The 17,749-nt window shown below is 37.8% G+C and overlaps 1 protein-coding gene across 1 annotated transcript in view; it reads right to left on the bottom strand.

The window, feature by feature from the left end:
• CHM (CHM Rab escort protein) overlaps positions 1–17,749 on the bottom strand; it is a 188,365-nt gene that overhangs the window by 29,504 nt on the left and 141,112 nt on the right. The window contains exons 10-12 of the mRNA XM_012464454.2: positions 11,692–11,796; positions 11,255–11,318; positions 4,927–5,023 (exon numbers count right to left, since the gene is read on the bottom strand). Coding sequence (XP_012319877.1) covers positions 4,927–5,023; positions 11,255–11,318; positions 11,692–11,796 — 266 coding nt within the window. The remainder of the gene's footprint in view (positions 1–4,926; positions 5,024–11,254; positions 11,319–11,691; positions 11,797–17,749) is intronic.

Here is a 17,749-nt window from a genome sequence, read left to right as displayed (position 1 = left end):
GAAATGCTTATATACTGTTGGCGGGAATGTGTTCAGTAACTGTGGAAAGCAGTTTGGAGATTTCTGTAAAAACTTAGAACAGAGCTATCTTTCAACCAAGCAATCCCATTACTGGGTATATATCCAAATGAAAATGACTCATTCTACCAAAAAAAAAAAAAAAAGCTTCCATGTTCATCGCAGCACTATTCTTGATAGCAAAGACATGGAACCAATCTAGGTGCCCATCAACAGCAGACTGGATTAAAAAAATGTGGTACATATACAGCATGGGATACTATGCAGCCATAAAAACGAAGAAAATCATGTCATTTGCAGCAACATGGATGCAGCTAGAGGCCATTATCCTAACTGAATTAACACAGAAATAGAAATCCAAATATCACATGATCTCACTTATTAAGTGGGAGCTAAATCTTGGGTATATATGGACATAAAGACGGGAACAATAGACACTGGATACTCCAAAAAGAGGGATGGAGTGAGGAAATAGCTGAAAAACTTTCCTATTGGGTACTATGTTCACTATCTGAGTGACAGGATAAACAGAAGACCAAACCTCAGCATCATGCAATATATCCTTGTAACAAATCTGTGCAGTCCCTGAATCTAAACTAAAACTGGAAATTTGAAAAAGAATACTCACAAACATAAAACAAATACAAATCGCAAAAACCATAATAGGTTCAGTTTTATTCTACATCTAAGAAGCTAACACAGATAAAATTACATGAAAATATAGTTAAGGTAATAATAGTAGAAAATAACACCAACTGTCATGGTAAAGATTTTCCTGCAGCACAAATCACTATATGATATGGTTTGGCTGTGTCCCCAGCCAAGTCTCAACTTGAATTATCTCTCTCTGAATTCCCACGTGTTGTGGAAAGGACCCAGGGGAAGGTAATTTAATCATGGGGACCCGTCTTTCCCATGCTATTCTCATGATAGTGAATAAGTCTCAAGAGATCTAATGGGTTTATGAGGGGTTTCTACTTTTGTTTCTTCCTCATTTTTCTCTTGCTGCTGCCATGAAAGAAGTGCCTTTCACCTCCTGCCATGACTCTGAGGCATCCTCAGCCTATGGAACTGTAAGTCCAATTAAACCTCTTTTTCTTTCCAGTTTCGGGTATGTCTTTATCAGCAGCATGAAAACAGACCGATACAGTAAATTGGTCCCAGTAGAATGAGGCATTGCTGAAAAGATACCCAAAAATGTGAAAGCAACTTTGGAACTGGGCAACAGGTAGAGGTTGGAACAGTTTGGAGGGCTCAGAAGAAGACAGGAAAATGTGGGAAAGTTTGGAACCTCCTAGAGACTTGTTGAATGGTTTTGACAAAAATGCTGATAGTGATATGAACAATAAGGTCAAGGCTGAGGTGGTCTCAGATGTAGGTGAGGAACTTGTTGGGAAATGGAGCAGAGGTGACTCTTGTTATGTTTTAGCAAAGAGACTGGCAGCATTTTGCCCCTGCCCTAGAGATTTGTGGAACTTTGAACCTGAGAGAAATGATTTAAGGTATCCGGTGGAAGAAACTTCTAAGCAGCAAAGCATTCAAAAGATGACTTGGGTGCTGTTACAAGCATTCCATTTTAAAAGGGAAACAGAGCATAAAAGTTCAGAAAATGTGTAGCCTGATGATGCAGTGGTAAAGAAAAACTCGTTTTTTGAGGAAAAATTCAAGCCTATTGCAGAAATTTGCATAAGTAGCAAGGAACCTAATGTTAATCACTAAGACTACTGGGGAAAATGTCTCCAGGACATGTCAGAGATCTTCACGGCAGCCTCTCTCATCACAGGACTGGAGGCCAAGGAGGAAAAAGTGCTTTCATGGGCCAGGCATCGCCATGTTGTGTGCAGCCTAGGGACTTGGTGTCCTGTGTCCCAGCCACTCCAGCAGGGGCTGAAAGGGCCCAATGTAGAGCTTGGGCTGTGGCTTCAGAGGGTGTAAGCCCCAACCCTTGGCAGCTTCCACGTGGTGTTGACCCTGTGGGTGCATAGAAATCAAGTACTCGGGTTTAGGAACCTCTACCTAGATTTCAGAAGATGTATAGAAACACCTGGATGCCCAGGCAAAAGGTTGCTGCAGGAGTGGGGCCATCATGAAGAATCTCTGCAAAGGCATTGCAGAAGGGAAATGTGGGGTTAGAGTTCCCCCTACAGAGTCCCTACTGGGGCACTGCCTAGTGCAGCTGTGAGAAGAGGACCACCATTCTCTACATTCTCTAGCCTCCAGAATGATAGATCCACCAACAGGTTGCACCGTGCACCTGGAAAAGCCAGAGACACTCAATGCCAGCTTGTGAAAGCAGCTGAGACGGAGGCTGAACCCTGCAAAGCCACAAGGGTGGAGCTGCCCAAGACATGTGAACTCATCTCTTGCATTAGTGAGACCTGGAGTCAAAGAAGATCATCTGGAGCTTTAAAATGTGATTGCGCCGCTGGATTTCAGACTTGGATGGGGCCTGAAAACTCTTTGTTTGGCCAAGTTCTCCCATTTGGAATGGTTTTATTTACCTAATACCTGGACCCTTATTGTTTCTAAGAAGTAACTGACTTGCTTTTGATTGTACAGGCTCATAGGCAGAAGGGACTTGCCTTGTCTCAGATGAGACTTTGGACTGTGGACTTTTGGGTTAATGCTGAAATAAGAATTTGGAAAACTGTTGGAAGGCATGATTGCTTTTGAAATGTGAGAACATGATATTTGGAGGGGCTGGGGGGTGGAATAATATGGTTTGGCTGTGTCCCCACTGATATCTCTACTTGACTTGTATCTCACAGAATTCTCATGTGTTATGGGAGAGACCCAGGGGGAGGTAACTGATTCATGAGGGCTGGTCCTTCCCATGCTATTCTTGTGATAGTGAGTAAGTCTTACAGTATCTGATGGGTTTATCAGGGGTTTCTGCTTTTGCTTCTTCCTCATTTTTTTCTTGCCACCACCATGTAAGAAGTGCCTTTCGCCTCCTGCCATGATTCTGAGACCTCCCCAGTCATGTGGAACTGTGATTGCAATTAAACCTCTTTTTCTTCTCAATTTCAGGTTATGTCTTTATCAGCAGCATGAAAACAGACTAATACACTATAAAAGGAGAAATGGTTCTCTGAGCTACTTGTCCAAAGGAAATTTAGGATTATAGCAATGTTGAAAAGTTTTCTTAATGCTCTCTGCTGGCATCAGACTTCCCACTATTTTCTGCCTAATTACATGTTCCCAATTTTAAGTAGTAGCTCTACATTTCCCCATTGAAGTTTTCCTTGTGACTATGCAAAACCAGATTAATCTTTTTGCTTCTCAGAACTCACGTAACAGTCTGACTAACACTTAAGTTTACAGAATCAAAAAATATTTTTCTAGTTAATGATATTATGTCTCCCTCCTATGAATCCCTAGAATACACTGTTTGTTGATACTTCTCATATTTTGCCTCTTCCAGCTACTTCTATGTTTGTTTCATCTATTCAACTAGACTGCGAAACCCCTATAGTCAGGGGTATCTTATGCATCTTTACCTACCATAAAATGCCTAGCACAATATGTTGTACTTAGTTAATAAATACATTGTCTTGTTCCATTAGGTGAGCAATAATATCATGAACATTTCAAATCAGATATCTCAGCTTCTGCTTCGAATACTTATAGTACATAGCTTAGGTCTAGGCACAGCGATATATAATGTATACTTGTTGACTCCTATTTACTGAAATATCCTCAAGAAATATGTTGTAGAATGCACGATATCTAATGTGGCTGGAAACAAAAGTTTTGAAACATATACGTGAAAGAGCAGATAAAGCAGTCCTTAACTTTAGTCTCATAAATAAACAAAATAAATTGAAAATTTACACATGAAGAAAGTTCAGTAATTGGATTCAGAATTTAGAATTCAAGGTGCTATGGTTTGAATGTTTGTGTCTCCTCACAATTCATATGTTGACATAGGCAATGCAAAAGTATTACCTCTTAATACTTCAAGTAGGCCCACAATGCAAAAGTATTAAGAGGTAGAGTCTTTGGAACATGGTTAGGTCATGAGAGCTGTGCCCTCATAAATGGGATTAGTGCTCTTACAAAAGAGGTCCAAGGAAGCTTTTTTATCCCTATCCCCTATATGAGGACACAAAGGAGGTGCCACTTATGAGGAACAGGTCCACATCAGACACTGAATCTGCTGGTACCTTAATTTTGCACTTTCTTTTTCTTTTTTTTTTGAGACGGAGTTTCACTCTTGTTACCCAGGCTGGAGTGCAATGGCGCGATCTCGGCTCACTGCAACCTGTGCCTCCTGGGTTCAAGCAATTCTCCTGCCTCAGCCTCCTGAGTAGCTGGGACTACAGGCGCGCACCACCGTGCCCAGCTAATTTTTGTATTTTTAGTAGAGACAGGGTTTTACCATGTTGACCAGGATGGTCTCAATCTCTTGACCTCGTGATTCACCGACCTCGGCCTCCCAAAGTGCTGGGATTATAGGCGTGAGCCACTGCACCCGGCCTGCACTTTCTAGCCTCTAGAATCATGAGCAATAAATTTCTGTTCTTTATAAGTTACACAGTCTAAGGTATTTTTGTCATAGCAGCACAAATAGACTAAGAAAGTAAAAAAAAAAAAATTAGCAATTAAAAAAAGTGTAATGCAAGCAGATTTCTAATAAGCTAAAGAAAAATGAGAAATAATTGAAAGTCAGAAAATTCTTCACTGGAGAACTAAAAAATTATGCCTGTGAAGATTTAGCCACCAAAATGTTTATAGGTAAGGGAAAGGTATGAAATGACTTACTCTATAACCGTATTTTGTATAAGCAGATACTCTAAATAATAAAAAAGTGAGAAAATCTCTATAGATACAACCTTGACAACTGTAACAGCTGCCCCCGTTTCCTTCCTAAACAAACAAAAAATACAACCATTCTACTATGCTTACAGGTGCCTTTCATGCATGTCATCGTGGAAGAACATAACTCAATGACCCGAACAGCAAAAGTTCCTGGTTCCTCTGATGGCACTGTCAAAATGGAAATCTACAAAGCAAAAATAAAGTATCAGACACAGCTGTTAGATTTCATTTTCATTCTTCTAACATTAAAATACTGTTAACTTCTAAACTGAGTATCTTTTCAAACACCTTGATGTCTTAAAAAAATATGGCTTGTCAGGATTTAATTTTGGAACAGAATTTGAAACATATATATGTATCATGTTCATAATTCTCATAGATAATAACTATTTCAAATATCTTTAATATTTATTAAATCCTTATTAACTTTCTCTAGGTTTCTTACTATAAACTTACTATTGGTAGAGTAACCATTATCTAAATTCCAAAATACTCCAAAATCCAAAACTTAGTGCTGACATAATGCTCTAAGAAAATGCTCAATGGAGCATGTTGGATTTTAGATTTTCAGATTAGGGACACTCAACTGGTATACTCCAAAATCTGAAAAAATCTGAAATCCAAACCTCATCTAAAGCATTTCAGATAAGGGTACTCAAACTGTATTTTCAAAGGATATCATTATGACTTCTTAGTTCTGAAATAGATGTATTTTGCTATTTGAAATCAGACCATATTAAATCAATCTTGATCACTCATGATGGCTAAAAACAGCAGTTAGCACTAATAGTCAAAGATTAGAGATTACCCATCCCAATCTTATAGAAACAAGCAGTCAAAGTAAATATATACCAAAACATTTGAAAACACATAATTTTTAAAGACTCCCTTAATAAAACTAGAAATTCAGAATCAAAAGTACAATGTAAAATTGTTAAGTACTATTTATTGATATGTAGTATGCTACCTTAGGCATTAATGATATATATGCTAGATGGTTTTATACTCAAAAACTTGAAAAGATCTTCAGGTCAATGTTTCTTTTTATTTTTGAGGCGGAGTCTCACTCTGTCACCCAAGTTAGTATACAGTGGCACAAACTAGGCTCACTGCAACCCCCGCCTCCCAGGTTCAAGTGATTCTCGTGCCTCAGCCTCCCAAGTAGCTGGGATTATAGGCATGCATTACCATACCTGGCTATTTCTTTTGTTGTTTTTTGTAGAGGTGGGGTTTTGCCACGTTGGTCAGGCTGATTTCAAACTCCTGACCTCAAGCAATCCACCCACCTTGGCTTCCCCAAGTATTGGGATTGCCAGCGTGAGCCACTGCACCCGACCCAGGTCAATGTTTCTTTGTAGATCCTAAAGTTTCAATACTAATCCTCAATCTAATCTTCAATGTGAGGAAATTTTATCCTTTCACATAGAAAATACTTGTCAAAAGGGAAAAGCCCATTTGCACTTTGCCCTGTAAGTGCTATGCTACATTTTGACTGAGAATGTCACAGTGATGGCCCAAAGAGGAAACACTTAAAACAAATTTTAAATTAGAAATGATTTTGATGACCATGACTATCCTATATTTATGTACATTTCTGGCCTCAAAATGTCTGAAAAATCGTACTTCTCCATGTTCCTCTCAATTCCCTTTGTTCATGATAGAAAACATACTATGGCATTAAAAAGATAGAAGCCACTAAGACATTGAATGCTGAACAATAGTTAAATGAGTACAACTAAAAACATGACCATAACTGCAAAGTATCATAATGACTGCCCTAACATGCAAGGACTTCTTTTGATTTCTACAACTATCACCTTTTTTTTTTTACTGAGATGCAATTAGTAATCTCCTACAGTACCTCCATCACTTTAACTCTGAGAAGTTAACTATCTCAAACCTCACAGAAATTATAAAAATCATCAAAAAAGAATTCCTTTAACCCTCTAATACCATTTCCATAAAATTTACCTGCACCCACACCTATTCTTCCAAGTCTCATCATTCTATCTATGCTGCACAACTCAAAAAAAAAAAAAAAGTGAGAGAAGATAAAAGAAGAACACTCCCTACAGGAAACAAAGAAAGGCAAGCAGGACACACACTTTAGACTGATCACTCTGAAGGAAATGTAGAAGGCAGAGTTGAAGTAGACAAGATGAGAGACAGGGTGACCAGTTACAAGTCAGAGATGATGAGTCCCATAACTGGAACAGTGAGAAAAGGCAGATCAAAGCAACTTTTAGGAAGTACACTGAAGGATGTGAGGCTGATGAGATGTCAGAGAGGGGAGAAAGAAGTTGCCGTTGAAATGATGTCAGAACTATTCCTAGAAGTAGGGAACACTGGATGAGGAGCAGTTTGAGGAGGTAAGATGGTGAGTTCAGTTTTGAGTATGTTCCATTTGACAGATGTCCAGCAGGAAGCTTAGCATGTGGGCCAGACACTCCTGGGAGATATAGAATTGGCTGTCACCAAGATCTATGCAGAACTGAAATCATGAGATAACACAGAGTCATCTAGTGAGTGTGCTCAGAGCAAGACATACTGTGGGTTGAGGGAAGAACACTGAGGAGCCCTGATATTTAAGGATTGGGTAAAGGAACAAGAGCCCACTAAGAAAGAAGAGAGGCAACAGCCAGAGTCATGAGGAGAACCACAAGAGCACAGTTTCATGGAAGCCAAAAGTACAGACTTTCAAGAGCAAGGAAATAATAACATTGTCAAATGTACCAGGAAAGTCCCGGTAGACAAGAACCGAAAAATATCCCCTAGCCTTGACTTTTGTAAAGTTATTAATGAATTTAGCAAGAAAAAATGTGGTAGAATCAGGAGGGTAGAAGCCAGATTGGAGTGTTAAAGAAATGAATGGGAGGTAAGGAGCTGGTGGCAGCAAGTACAGACACTGTCTTGAAATGCTGATAAGAAGAGGGAAGACAGCTAGAGATGGGGGCAGAATCAAGGGAGTGGTTCCTTTTAGTTTTTATTTTTAGAACAGAAAATGCTAGTATGTATACCTATATGTACTAGCACATACGAAATAGAAAATGCTTGTGTGTTTGTGTCTGTGTCTTTGTTAAAGAAAGGTGTCAGCAGTGGGGAGAGGCTGAAGATACAGGAGAGAGAGCAGACAAAGGGTGGGGTGTGTGTGTGTGTATGTGTGTGTGTGTGTCAAGGGCACTTGTCAAAGTGGCTGGCTTTGAACAAGGAAGGGAGCCTTCTGATTCATTCCTAGGCTGGAGTACACACATGGTGGGGGGGCAGGAAGTCAAGGGCTACTGTGCACGTTGGATGGCCTCACTATTTTCAGTGAAGCAAGGTTATGGGGGGTAAAGGGGGTGAGAGGAGCAGGGGATAAGAAGGGTGGGTAAAATCATCAAGACTTGGATTAGGCACTGAGGGAAAAGGGCAAGAGAGCTGTCCGAGGCCAGTGGAAGAACTGACTGGTGGTCTGTGCTGAAGGTCCAGCTGAATCACGCTGGCACTCTTGTCTCTGTGGCAGGGTTAGTCTGTCTGGATGTATGGTTTTCTTAAGCAGCCATCAGTGATCCAGGTGAAGATCATAGCCTGACTCAGGGATGGGATCTTCCTCTGTGGGTATAGTAGAAGGACATGACAACATGGGTACTGAGAGTGTCAGACAAAGAGCAATTCAGAAGATCTACTACGGGGTCTAGTGCAGGGAAAAAGAAAAGGGCAGAAGGGAGATGATAAACTGAAAAGAAACAGAGGGAATGAGGAATTGTACATCTCTTAACAGACTGGGTAGAGATAAGAGAATGAAAGAGCCGAAAGGATAGGAGAGATTAATGCCACTATAGATCCATGACCTTCAGACTCAACTGGGCCATTAACATTGCCCAGCAATTTGAACATGAGACAGTACACTCTCCAACTCCTATGGTGATTATTTTACATCTTTCCTTGAGCTTCTACTCATCCACATTTGCATACCCCCATTCTTAAAAGATGACTTCACCTTGTTTATAATTTAAAGAATAAATGTAACCCATAAGATGGGAATTCCCAAATCTACAAATGCATTCACCCTCTGGTTTCAACGTGTCTCCCATCCCATCCAAGGGCAACGTTTTTGCCTGTTCTCTGAATTTTAGCCTCCCCAGCCTTTGCCTGGACCTTGATCCATCAATTATCCTCCTTCTTACTTCGGTATCTTCAACCTCTCCCTCTCTATTGGCTTTATCCCATGAGCTGAAATATATACTAATCTTTTAAAGTAAAGCAAAGCCCTCTTCTTCTCCACATCTCTCTTCAAAGACCAGTTCCTCCCTCTTATTCTTCACAGCTTAGCTTCCCCCAACAGTTATCTCTATTTGTTCTCTTTACTCTTCTGCCTCCCTGGCACTCTTTGATTCCCTCACAAACCTCATAGCTTACTGGGAAATACAGAGAAGTAAACTAGTAATTGCAGGACAGTGGAGTAAGTAATATAATAGCTGCCGTACTATCTCTTCTACACACCCATGCTCACACTTGTCACATGGAACTATAGTTGCTACTTATCGGTATCTGTATCCTCCAGACTGTAAGCTATTTGAGGGCAGACATGCTATCATAGTCACCACTAGCTCCTTAGAATGCAGCAACACTGGCTGGAAGGTAAAAAGCACTCATTGTTTGCTGAACGGCTTAATGAAAGTATTTATATTACACATATAATAAGTATATTTGGGGGACTTTTTTGTACATAATGTTGATTTATTAGCAATAAAAACTGGGACAATGAATTGACTGTATCCACTCACATACTTCTTTTATATAAGAAAAAGCTTTCAACTTAAGGAACTTTAGGAGCTTACTTTTAGCAGTGGCATACAGAACCGACAGTCACACCTACTGAGCAAGCTGATTTCATCAGTCACTATAAAATACGGTTAGAAGGAGACTTGGGTACTCTGAAATTTAAGATGTCTGAGTAAAAACCAGAGGCATAATGACATTCCTATGGAACTGGGGATAAGGAGGAAGAAGAGGGTACTGAAATGAACGATGGTGGTAAGGAAATACCATAACTGGGAATGTGTGTGGAAATTACTCACACCAGGCCTAACAGTGGACTTACAATCATTGCCATAGGGTTGGCTACTGTCTTTTTCTCCCAGATTTTTAAATGTATTCTCTGGGGATTCTCTTTTTCTCCCCATAACAATATATTTTCACTTTCACAGAAATAATTTTGAAACTCTAGTATTTACATCAATTTTCCTAAAATAAATCTGTTATATAAGATGCAACTATCTGTTCCACTGGATGGAAATCCTTAGGAAACCAATGCCATTACATTATTGCCATCATGTATTTTTTAAAAACACATTTAATAACTACAAGTTGAGTATCCCTAATCCAAAAATCTGAAATCCAAAATGCTCTAAAACCCCCCAAAAATCTAAAATCCAAGCACTTCTTGCCCCAAGCATTTCAGAGAAGGGATACTCAAATTTTAGTACATATGGCTTAATACACTTAACTTTGCCAATATTGTTGTATACAAATTATCATGTAGATTAAATTAGTAACAATGTTATTAGAAAGCATAAGACTCAATGAGGTATCATTTCACCTCTGTTAGGATGGCTACTATCAACAAGACAAGAGATAACAAGTGTTGATGAAGAGGTAGAAAAAAACAGACCTTGTACACTACTGGTTGGAATGTAAATCTTTACAAACATTATGTAAAACATTATGGAGATTCCACAAAAACTTTAAAAATATAATTATCACATAATCCACCAATCCAGATTGTGGGTATATATCTATCAGTATCTCAAAGAAAAGTCTGCACTCCCATGTTCAATGCAGCATTATTCGTTGAAGCCAAGATTTGGAAACAACCTATGTGTCAGTCAGTGGAATAATGGTTTTTGTAAAAATGGGGTGTGTGTGTATGTGTACACAATAGAATATTATTCAATCTTTAAAAAAGAAGAAAGTCCTACCATTTGCAACAAGATAGATGAACCTGGGGGACATTATGGTAAATGAAATAAGCCAGATACAGAAAGGAAAATACTGCATGATTGCTCTTACATGTGAAATACAAAAAATTCAAATTCAGACAAGCAGAGAGTAAAACGATGCTTGCCAGGGGCTAGGCAAAATGGGGAGATGTTGGTTAAAGGGTACAATCTTTCGGTTATACAAAAAGAATAAGTTTTAGAGATCTAATGTACAGCGGAAGACTACAGTTAATAATATGGTGTTGTATATTTAAAATTTGCTGAAAGTAAATCTTAAGTGTTCTCACCATAAAAAAGGTAACTATGTAAAGAGATAGATATGTTAATTAACTTAATTATAGTGATTGGTTCACCACGTATATGTATAGTGAAACATTACGTTGTACATCTTCATATATACACCTTTTATTAAAAATATATAGGACTGAATTTACCTGTTGATCTGAATCTGTTTTTAGGACAGATCTATCTGTAATCAGCACTGCCCTGGAGATCTGCCTGTAATGCACAAAACAGTCAAGCAGTAATTCTGATTCCATGGATAAGTTTCGTTTATAGTTATATAACCACCAGAAAGCATGTTTCAAGATTTAAGTAAGGATAAAAGTGTAACCTCCCAAAACCAAGTCAAGTTTGGCTTTAATCTTTTCTTAGCTCATCAAAGAAGGATGCCTGACCTACAGACAAACCCCAGCTGAAGCAAAGGAGTTGAAATTATGCTAGACTCCTTTAAAACCAGACCCTGTAAGTGAAGTAAGATATTGAATATATCTTTGGTTTGGCATTTATTTGCATGTTACCTGAAGAACAGAATCATACAGAAATGTCAATAAAATTACCTTTGCTTGCTAGTGGGTGGAGGGGGCCTTACCTGTATTGCACACGTGAGCATGTGTTCTCAGAAAAGTAACTGTCCTCCACGAGGAAATGCTTAGAGATTATTCTCTGACCAAACTGATCTATAATTGCTTTACATCTACAAAGAAGATAAGTATACCACAAAAGTTCATATTAATAATTAAATAATCGAGAAAAACAACATTATTAGCTACCAATTTTGAATCTAAAACCAATTTCTCATGAAGACAACACTTAAAATTTGCCTACAATTCCACATTTTCTGACGCAAAACTGACACTAAATGACAGAGTTGCCATTTTGAGGTCTTTTAAAGTACAAAATGAACCTGGAATGCATCTTAAACATGTACTTTGAATGTCATTAATAAGAATAAAGTCAGGATAAGAATTATAGTAAATCATAAATTTCCTAATGTTTAGGAACACAGAAGCATTTCCTTTGTTTAGAAAACAGGCTTGTATATAGTTTTCTCCTTAGCAGCTCTAAGAAAAGACAGAAAAATTGATTAAATACCTTGTTATATCATCCACAGCTTATAAAGGCCTTTTACAGGCTTTTTATTTTTCTGTTAAATGTTGGTTTCTCTTTTGTCCAAGAATAGCTATATGGTCACGTGTTTGGTAATGTTTGAAACAGAAAAACGGGATAGAGCTTCTTTTAATACCTGTTTCCACTTTACTTCAAAGGATGATCATAGAAAGATTTCTTTCAAGTGCTGTTTCCAAATAAAGAAAACACTTATGCACGGACATTATCACGTCTCTGTCATCTGATATGTGTTGGGACAATGAATCATATAGAACCCTCCATTGACCTTCTTTCAATGTGTCTAGATAAAAGGATGAAAATTGGAATCCATCTACTTGCAGTGCCACAAGTTATAAATGTACTTTATAGGGCTCATTATCCAAACTAATGGACTAAGGGCAACATCCTTGAAATGGACTTACCAGCACTGACAATGCCAGTATGCAATATTTCAGGAACTATATGCAAATGACTGTGTGTTTGCTATATCTTTTGATTATGGAAATATCAATTTATTTGTGTCACAGCTTCTTCTTTGGGGAACAGAATTATTTTATTAGAAATGAACTTATGTGTTGCCCTCATAAAATGCAAGCAAATTAATTTCAAAAGCATAGTGTAAAATATACTGGTATAAGTTAAAATCTGTTCAGTCCCTCTAAAAATAAGCCATATAAGTGATATCTTCTAGGAATAAAGGCATTAAAAATAAAATGACTAACATTCAAGACCAATAGTGAGAAGAATTCAATTTGTATTTCCTAAAGGCAGATTGCGATATGCTAATATTTTTGAACAAATGGCATCCCACTGTTTTAAGGATAGACTATGATGTCTAGTGATGTACATAATAGATATTTTAATCAATTAACCACTTTTAATATAACATTAGTTATATTACATTAATATTTACATGATTTTTCCCATCTCATCTCCACTTTCTTTCTCTTCTCCACTTTTATTTCAGTATATACCTCCTCACATTTTATTGAACTAGAACTCTTGCCTTATAAAATACTTAACAAAATAGATCTGAAGTACTTACATCTGATATTCTCCAAAATAGTGTTTTACAAACTGAAAATATAAGTTATTCACTCAGTCTTCTATTTTAAAACACTCATATACCATTTAAATACAAAGTATTTAAGGCAATTGAGAAGAAAAATCTGCTATCTGCCATTAAACATCAATCTCTATTTGTCCTGTAAACACTTACAAGCCTTTTTCTTACCTTTAATTCAGAGACTATGTGAAGACAAGAGGAAATAATTGGGCAGAAAACAGTGGGTGTTAAATTTCTGTATCTTGATAGGGTTTAGATTATACAGACTTATCATTTGTTAAAACTCAGTTAAGGAGCACTTAAGATTTGGGCACTTCACTGTATGTAAATTTTACATCAAAAGAAAAACACTAAACAAATATTGAGCTCCAGTTAACGATATGCACGCTGAAGTATTTAGGGAAAATTTTACTGACATCTGCAATTTATAGTCAAATGCATTAAAAAGATGAGTCAATACATGGATAGAAGGATTAATATTTGGGTAGCTATGTGACTAAACAAGTTTATTAAAATGTTCATTGAAGAACCCAGGAAGTGGATATACAGGTGTTCTCTCGAAATTCCTTCCACATCAGTATAAGTTTGAAAATTTTCATCATAAAATGTTAAAGCTGAGGGGGTGAGGGTCAGTGTTAATATAAATCTCAGACCTGAGTGTAAATCTTTGCAAAAGATTCCCATTTAAACTGTATTATTAAACCCGGCCCTCAGGCTTTGTAGGCTTTTAAACAAGGTTGTTTTAGTGGTAGCTATACCTTCAGTGACAGGTAGACATTTGTTTCAAGTTATGATATTAGAAAGAACTAATGGGGATCACTCAAAAGGGAAGTATGGGGGTGTGGGAATTAGGGAGCTCAACTATACAAGGAGAAGATACTAATACATGCGTCTATTTATGCTGAGGCTTCTAATGAAACAGTGATTGTCAGAGTGGGAGGAGGAGAAGGAAGCAAATCAGAATCACACCTGGGGGACATTTTTAAATTATAAAGTACCCCTGGAGATTCTGATAAGCTCCCAAATCCCAGGAAAGAATCACTGTCAAGCATGCCACTGCTACTGTTGTATCTTCTATGTTGTGGTAGGTGGAGAAAAGTCAAGGACTATTGGTACAGATAAAATATTTGTTTCTGCAGAAATTGAGGTGATGGTCACATATGCCCAAGTCTCAGTCTGGAAGATGATAATAACATGACTCACCTGATAATATCACTCTGAAGCACTAAGGCTCTAGGCCTAAGCAAAGCTGCTCAAATCAAGTCATGTTTAAGCAAATGAGAAGATTTGTTCTCCTCTCATTTAACCTACTGTCATACATTCAGCCTAACTGGGAAAACAATGAATAAGAAGATATTTATTTTGGACCTAGATTTAGTCTTTGTATTCTAACGATTCGTATAAAAGATTAGATGACATTTAAGTAATGGAAAGCAGCAAAATGAAAAAGTGCTGCCAGAGACATGAAAATACCCCTCCCACGTAAACCTGAGGAAGCCAGGAAAGATTAAACCATGTAATATTTAGTGAGGGCCTTGCTGAGCCTCATAAATAGTATTTGAGGAGGAACATGACAGGTGTCTCCAGTTACAGGGACACAATGACCAAGCTGATCACACAAAACACTGAAGCCAGACAGAACATTTCTAGAGTTAAGCTTTCTAAATCAACAAATCACAAGAGTTATTCAGTTCTTGGTTCAATGATATAAGGGCATAGATAGCAAAATGATGATAAGGCAGAAAATAATAAAATGAAAACTCAATATCTGGAATTTGGCTTAGATGAGAAAAATAACACTAAAACAAGTATTCAATTTCTGGGATCTTCAAAATGAATACACCAAATAATTTTATGGTAAAGAAAGCAGAAATCGCATATGGAATAATTTAAAGGAAAATGTACAAAGTAAGGAAATTAGAAGATGCTCAATCACTGAAGAAAACAAAATAATTTTCCCTAGTTACTGTGCTCTTCTGAGCGTTCTCAAATGCATTAGTTCAAATGCCACCTCACCCATAAAACCATCTCACATGCTTCCCACTCATTCTTTTCTTGGGTAAAAAACACTCTAATATTTCTAAACACCATTAACAGGCAAATAACCTCAAATCTATAGTTCTGTTTTTTATTTTTTGAGACGGAGTTTCACTCTTGTTACCCAGGCTGGAGTGCAATCGCGCGATCTAGGCTCACCGCAACCTCCGCCTCCAGGGTTCAGGCAATTCTCCTGCCTCAGTCTCCTCAGTAGCTGGGATTACAGGCATGCGCCACCATGCCCAGCTAATTTTTTGTATTTTTAGTAGAGATGGGGTTTCACCTTGTGGACCAGGATGGTCTCGATCTCTTGACCTCGTGATCCACCCGCCTCGGCCTCCCAAAGTGCTGGGATTACAGGCATGAGCCACCGCGCTCGGCCCAAATCTATAGTTTTATGCTCTGACTTCTGCTAAGCTCTGTATCCATATTTGTAACTGTCTATTATCCATTACTTTCTGGATAGACTCCAAGCTCTCTTTTAATAAATAGTTAATTGAAAAATAAAAATTGTATATATTCAAGGTGTATAATGTAATGACCTGATATACATAAACACTGTGTAATGATTACCACAAATTAATTAACACATCTATCACCACCCATCATTACCATCTGTGGGTGTCATGAGGAACTTAAAACCTGCTCTTACCAAATCTCAAGGAAATAATACAGTATTATTAGCCAAGCGTTTCTTAAAACTAGCATGCTGCAAACTGAGTTTATCATGGCTCCTTGTCTGCTCCGACTCCCTTGGAATCCCTGTATCAGGTAATGGCATAACCAGCAGTTTTCCTGCCTCAAATCTCTCTTCTTACATCTAGTCTGCTATAACATTTTGATTCCACCTTATAAATACTTCCTGAAACTAGCCTCTTCTCTCCATCTCCACTGATACTGCCTTAGACTCTTATAATGTCTAATAAGATAATGAACTGCTAGCAAGTTGGCAATTCATCTGTTCAACATAAATGTATAGCATAACAATCATGTGCCAAGCACCGTTCTAAGAGGTAAGAATAAAAATGTCTTGCCCTAAAGGACAAGATTCAGACAGAGATAATTTTTGAAGATTCAGACAGAGACAATTTGAAGACAATAGCAAAGTTCAATGACAAAAGATAAGGATAAGGAATTACAGATTACTAGAAGAGGTACCTAACTCATCTTATGGTCGAGGGGTGGAGTATCAGGGAATGCTCTTTGGAGAAAGTGACACATTTGTCGCTTTTATAGGATAAAATACAGTTAAGCAAGCAAATAAGTATACGGATATCTCAGGTAGAAGGGCAGAATTTGCAGGGTTACAAAGGCAAGTAAGAGAAGAATAGGTACAGAGATCCATGAACAGTTCAGTATTATGCGACAATAACATGAAAAGCAAGTAGGAAAGAGAGACGAGCCTAGACAGACAGAGGCCAGATTACAGAGTCTCACCCGTCATGTGTCAGGTAGAAAGGTCTTAGACTTTATTCTAAGATTATATAAAGGCACAGAGGCTTCTGAAATAAGGATGGAGCCAGATCTGCATACTGAACAGATCTCAATGTACAATTATCTTATTAATTTAGTTGTTCTGTAATGTTCCCCAGTAGACTGTAAGTTCCATGAGAACAAAGACCCCAATTGTCTTTTTCTCTGCTGTATCCCCAGTGCCCCGCACAAAGAAAACAAATAATAATTGTTGCACTGATAGGTGGATGGATGGATAATGAAGTATTCTGTACATGTGAATAGTGTAGAGAGAGGGGAAAAAAAAAGTACAGAATCTCTCATTTAGGAGGTAAAGAATCATTTTCCATCACAGTGCTTCTTCCAAATCATTGCCAGAATTACAACATAAAAGTACCAAATCTAATCTTGCTGCTTTCTGTTACTACCTCTCATTAGAGTCCAAATTCCTTAGCACAGCACAGAAGAATCTTCACAATAGGTCTCCCCCACCACTGGATTCCAAGGTCTCCAATTATATTAATAGTTATTGTTAGCTAACATAATTAGCACTTACAATGTGTAACAAATGGTTCTACAACGTATATCTATTTCGTTAATAATTATAATAACCCTATGAGGTAGGTGTAGTCAATTGTCCAAATTTCTAGATAAAGAAACTGGGTCATAGAGAGTTAAATAACTTGCTCAGGTACACACAGTTAGTGACAAAGTCAGGATTCAAATCCAATCTATCTGACTTTAGAGCTGTACTCTTTACTGAAGTCTCCTTGTATACAAGGACAGGGTCCATGTTTTTATTCATTTCTTTATCCCCATAGCAACTAGCATGGGGTTTGGCAGATGTTAAATATCTAGAATACGATCACTATCATTTTGCAAGCAGGCCACGTTAAAATCAATGCTTCAGCAATGACAAATGGTATTAAGAGTCAATTACCTCAAACTTGGTCTAACATTCTATTCATTACTAACTTCCAAGTAT

This window comes from Aotus nancymaae, unplaced genomic scaffold (genome assembly GCF_030222135.1).
Source record: "Aotus nancymaae isolate 86718 unplaced genomic scaffold, 86718_ANA_hifiasm-v0.15.2.pri h1tg000004l, whole genome shotgun sequence".
In the NCBI taxonomy this organism is placed as follows: domain Eukaryota; kingdom Metazoa; phylum Chordata; class Mammalia; order Primates; family Aotidae; genus Aotus; species Aotus nancymaae.
Note: the sequence above shows the minus strand (reverse complement) of the source record. Positions and strands in the feature narration are given on the sequence as shown.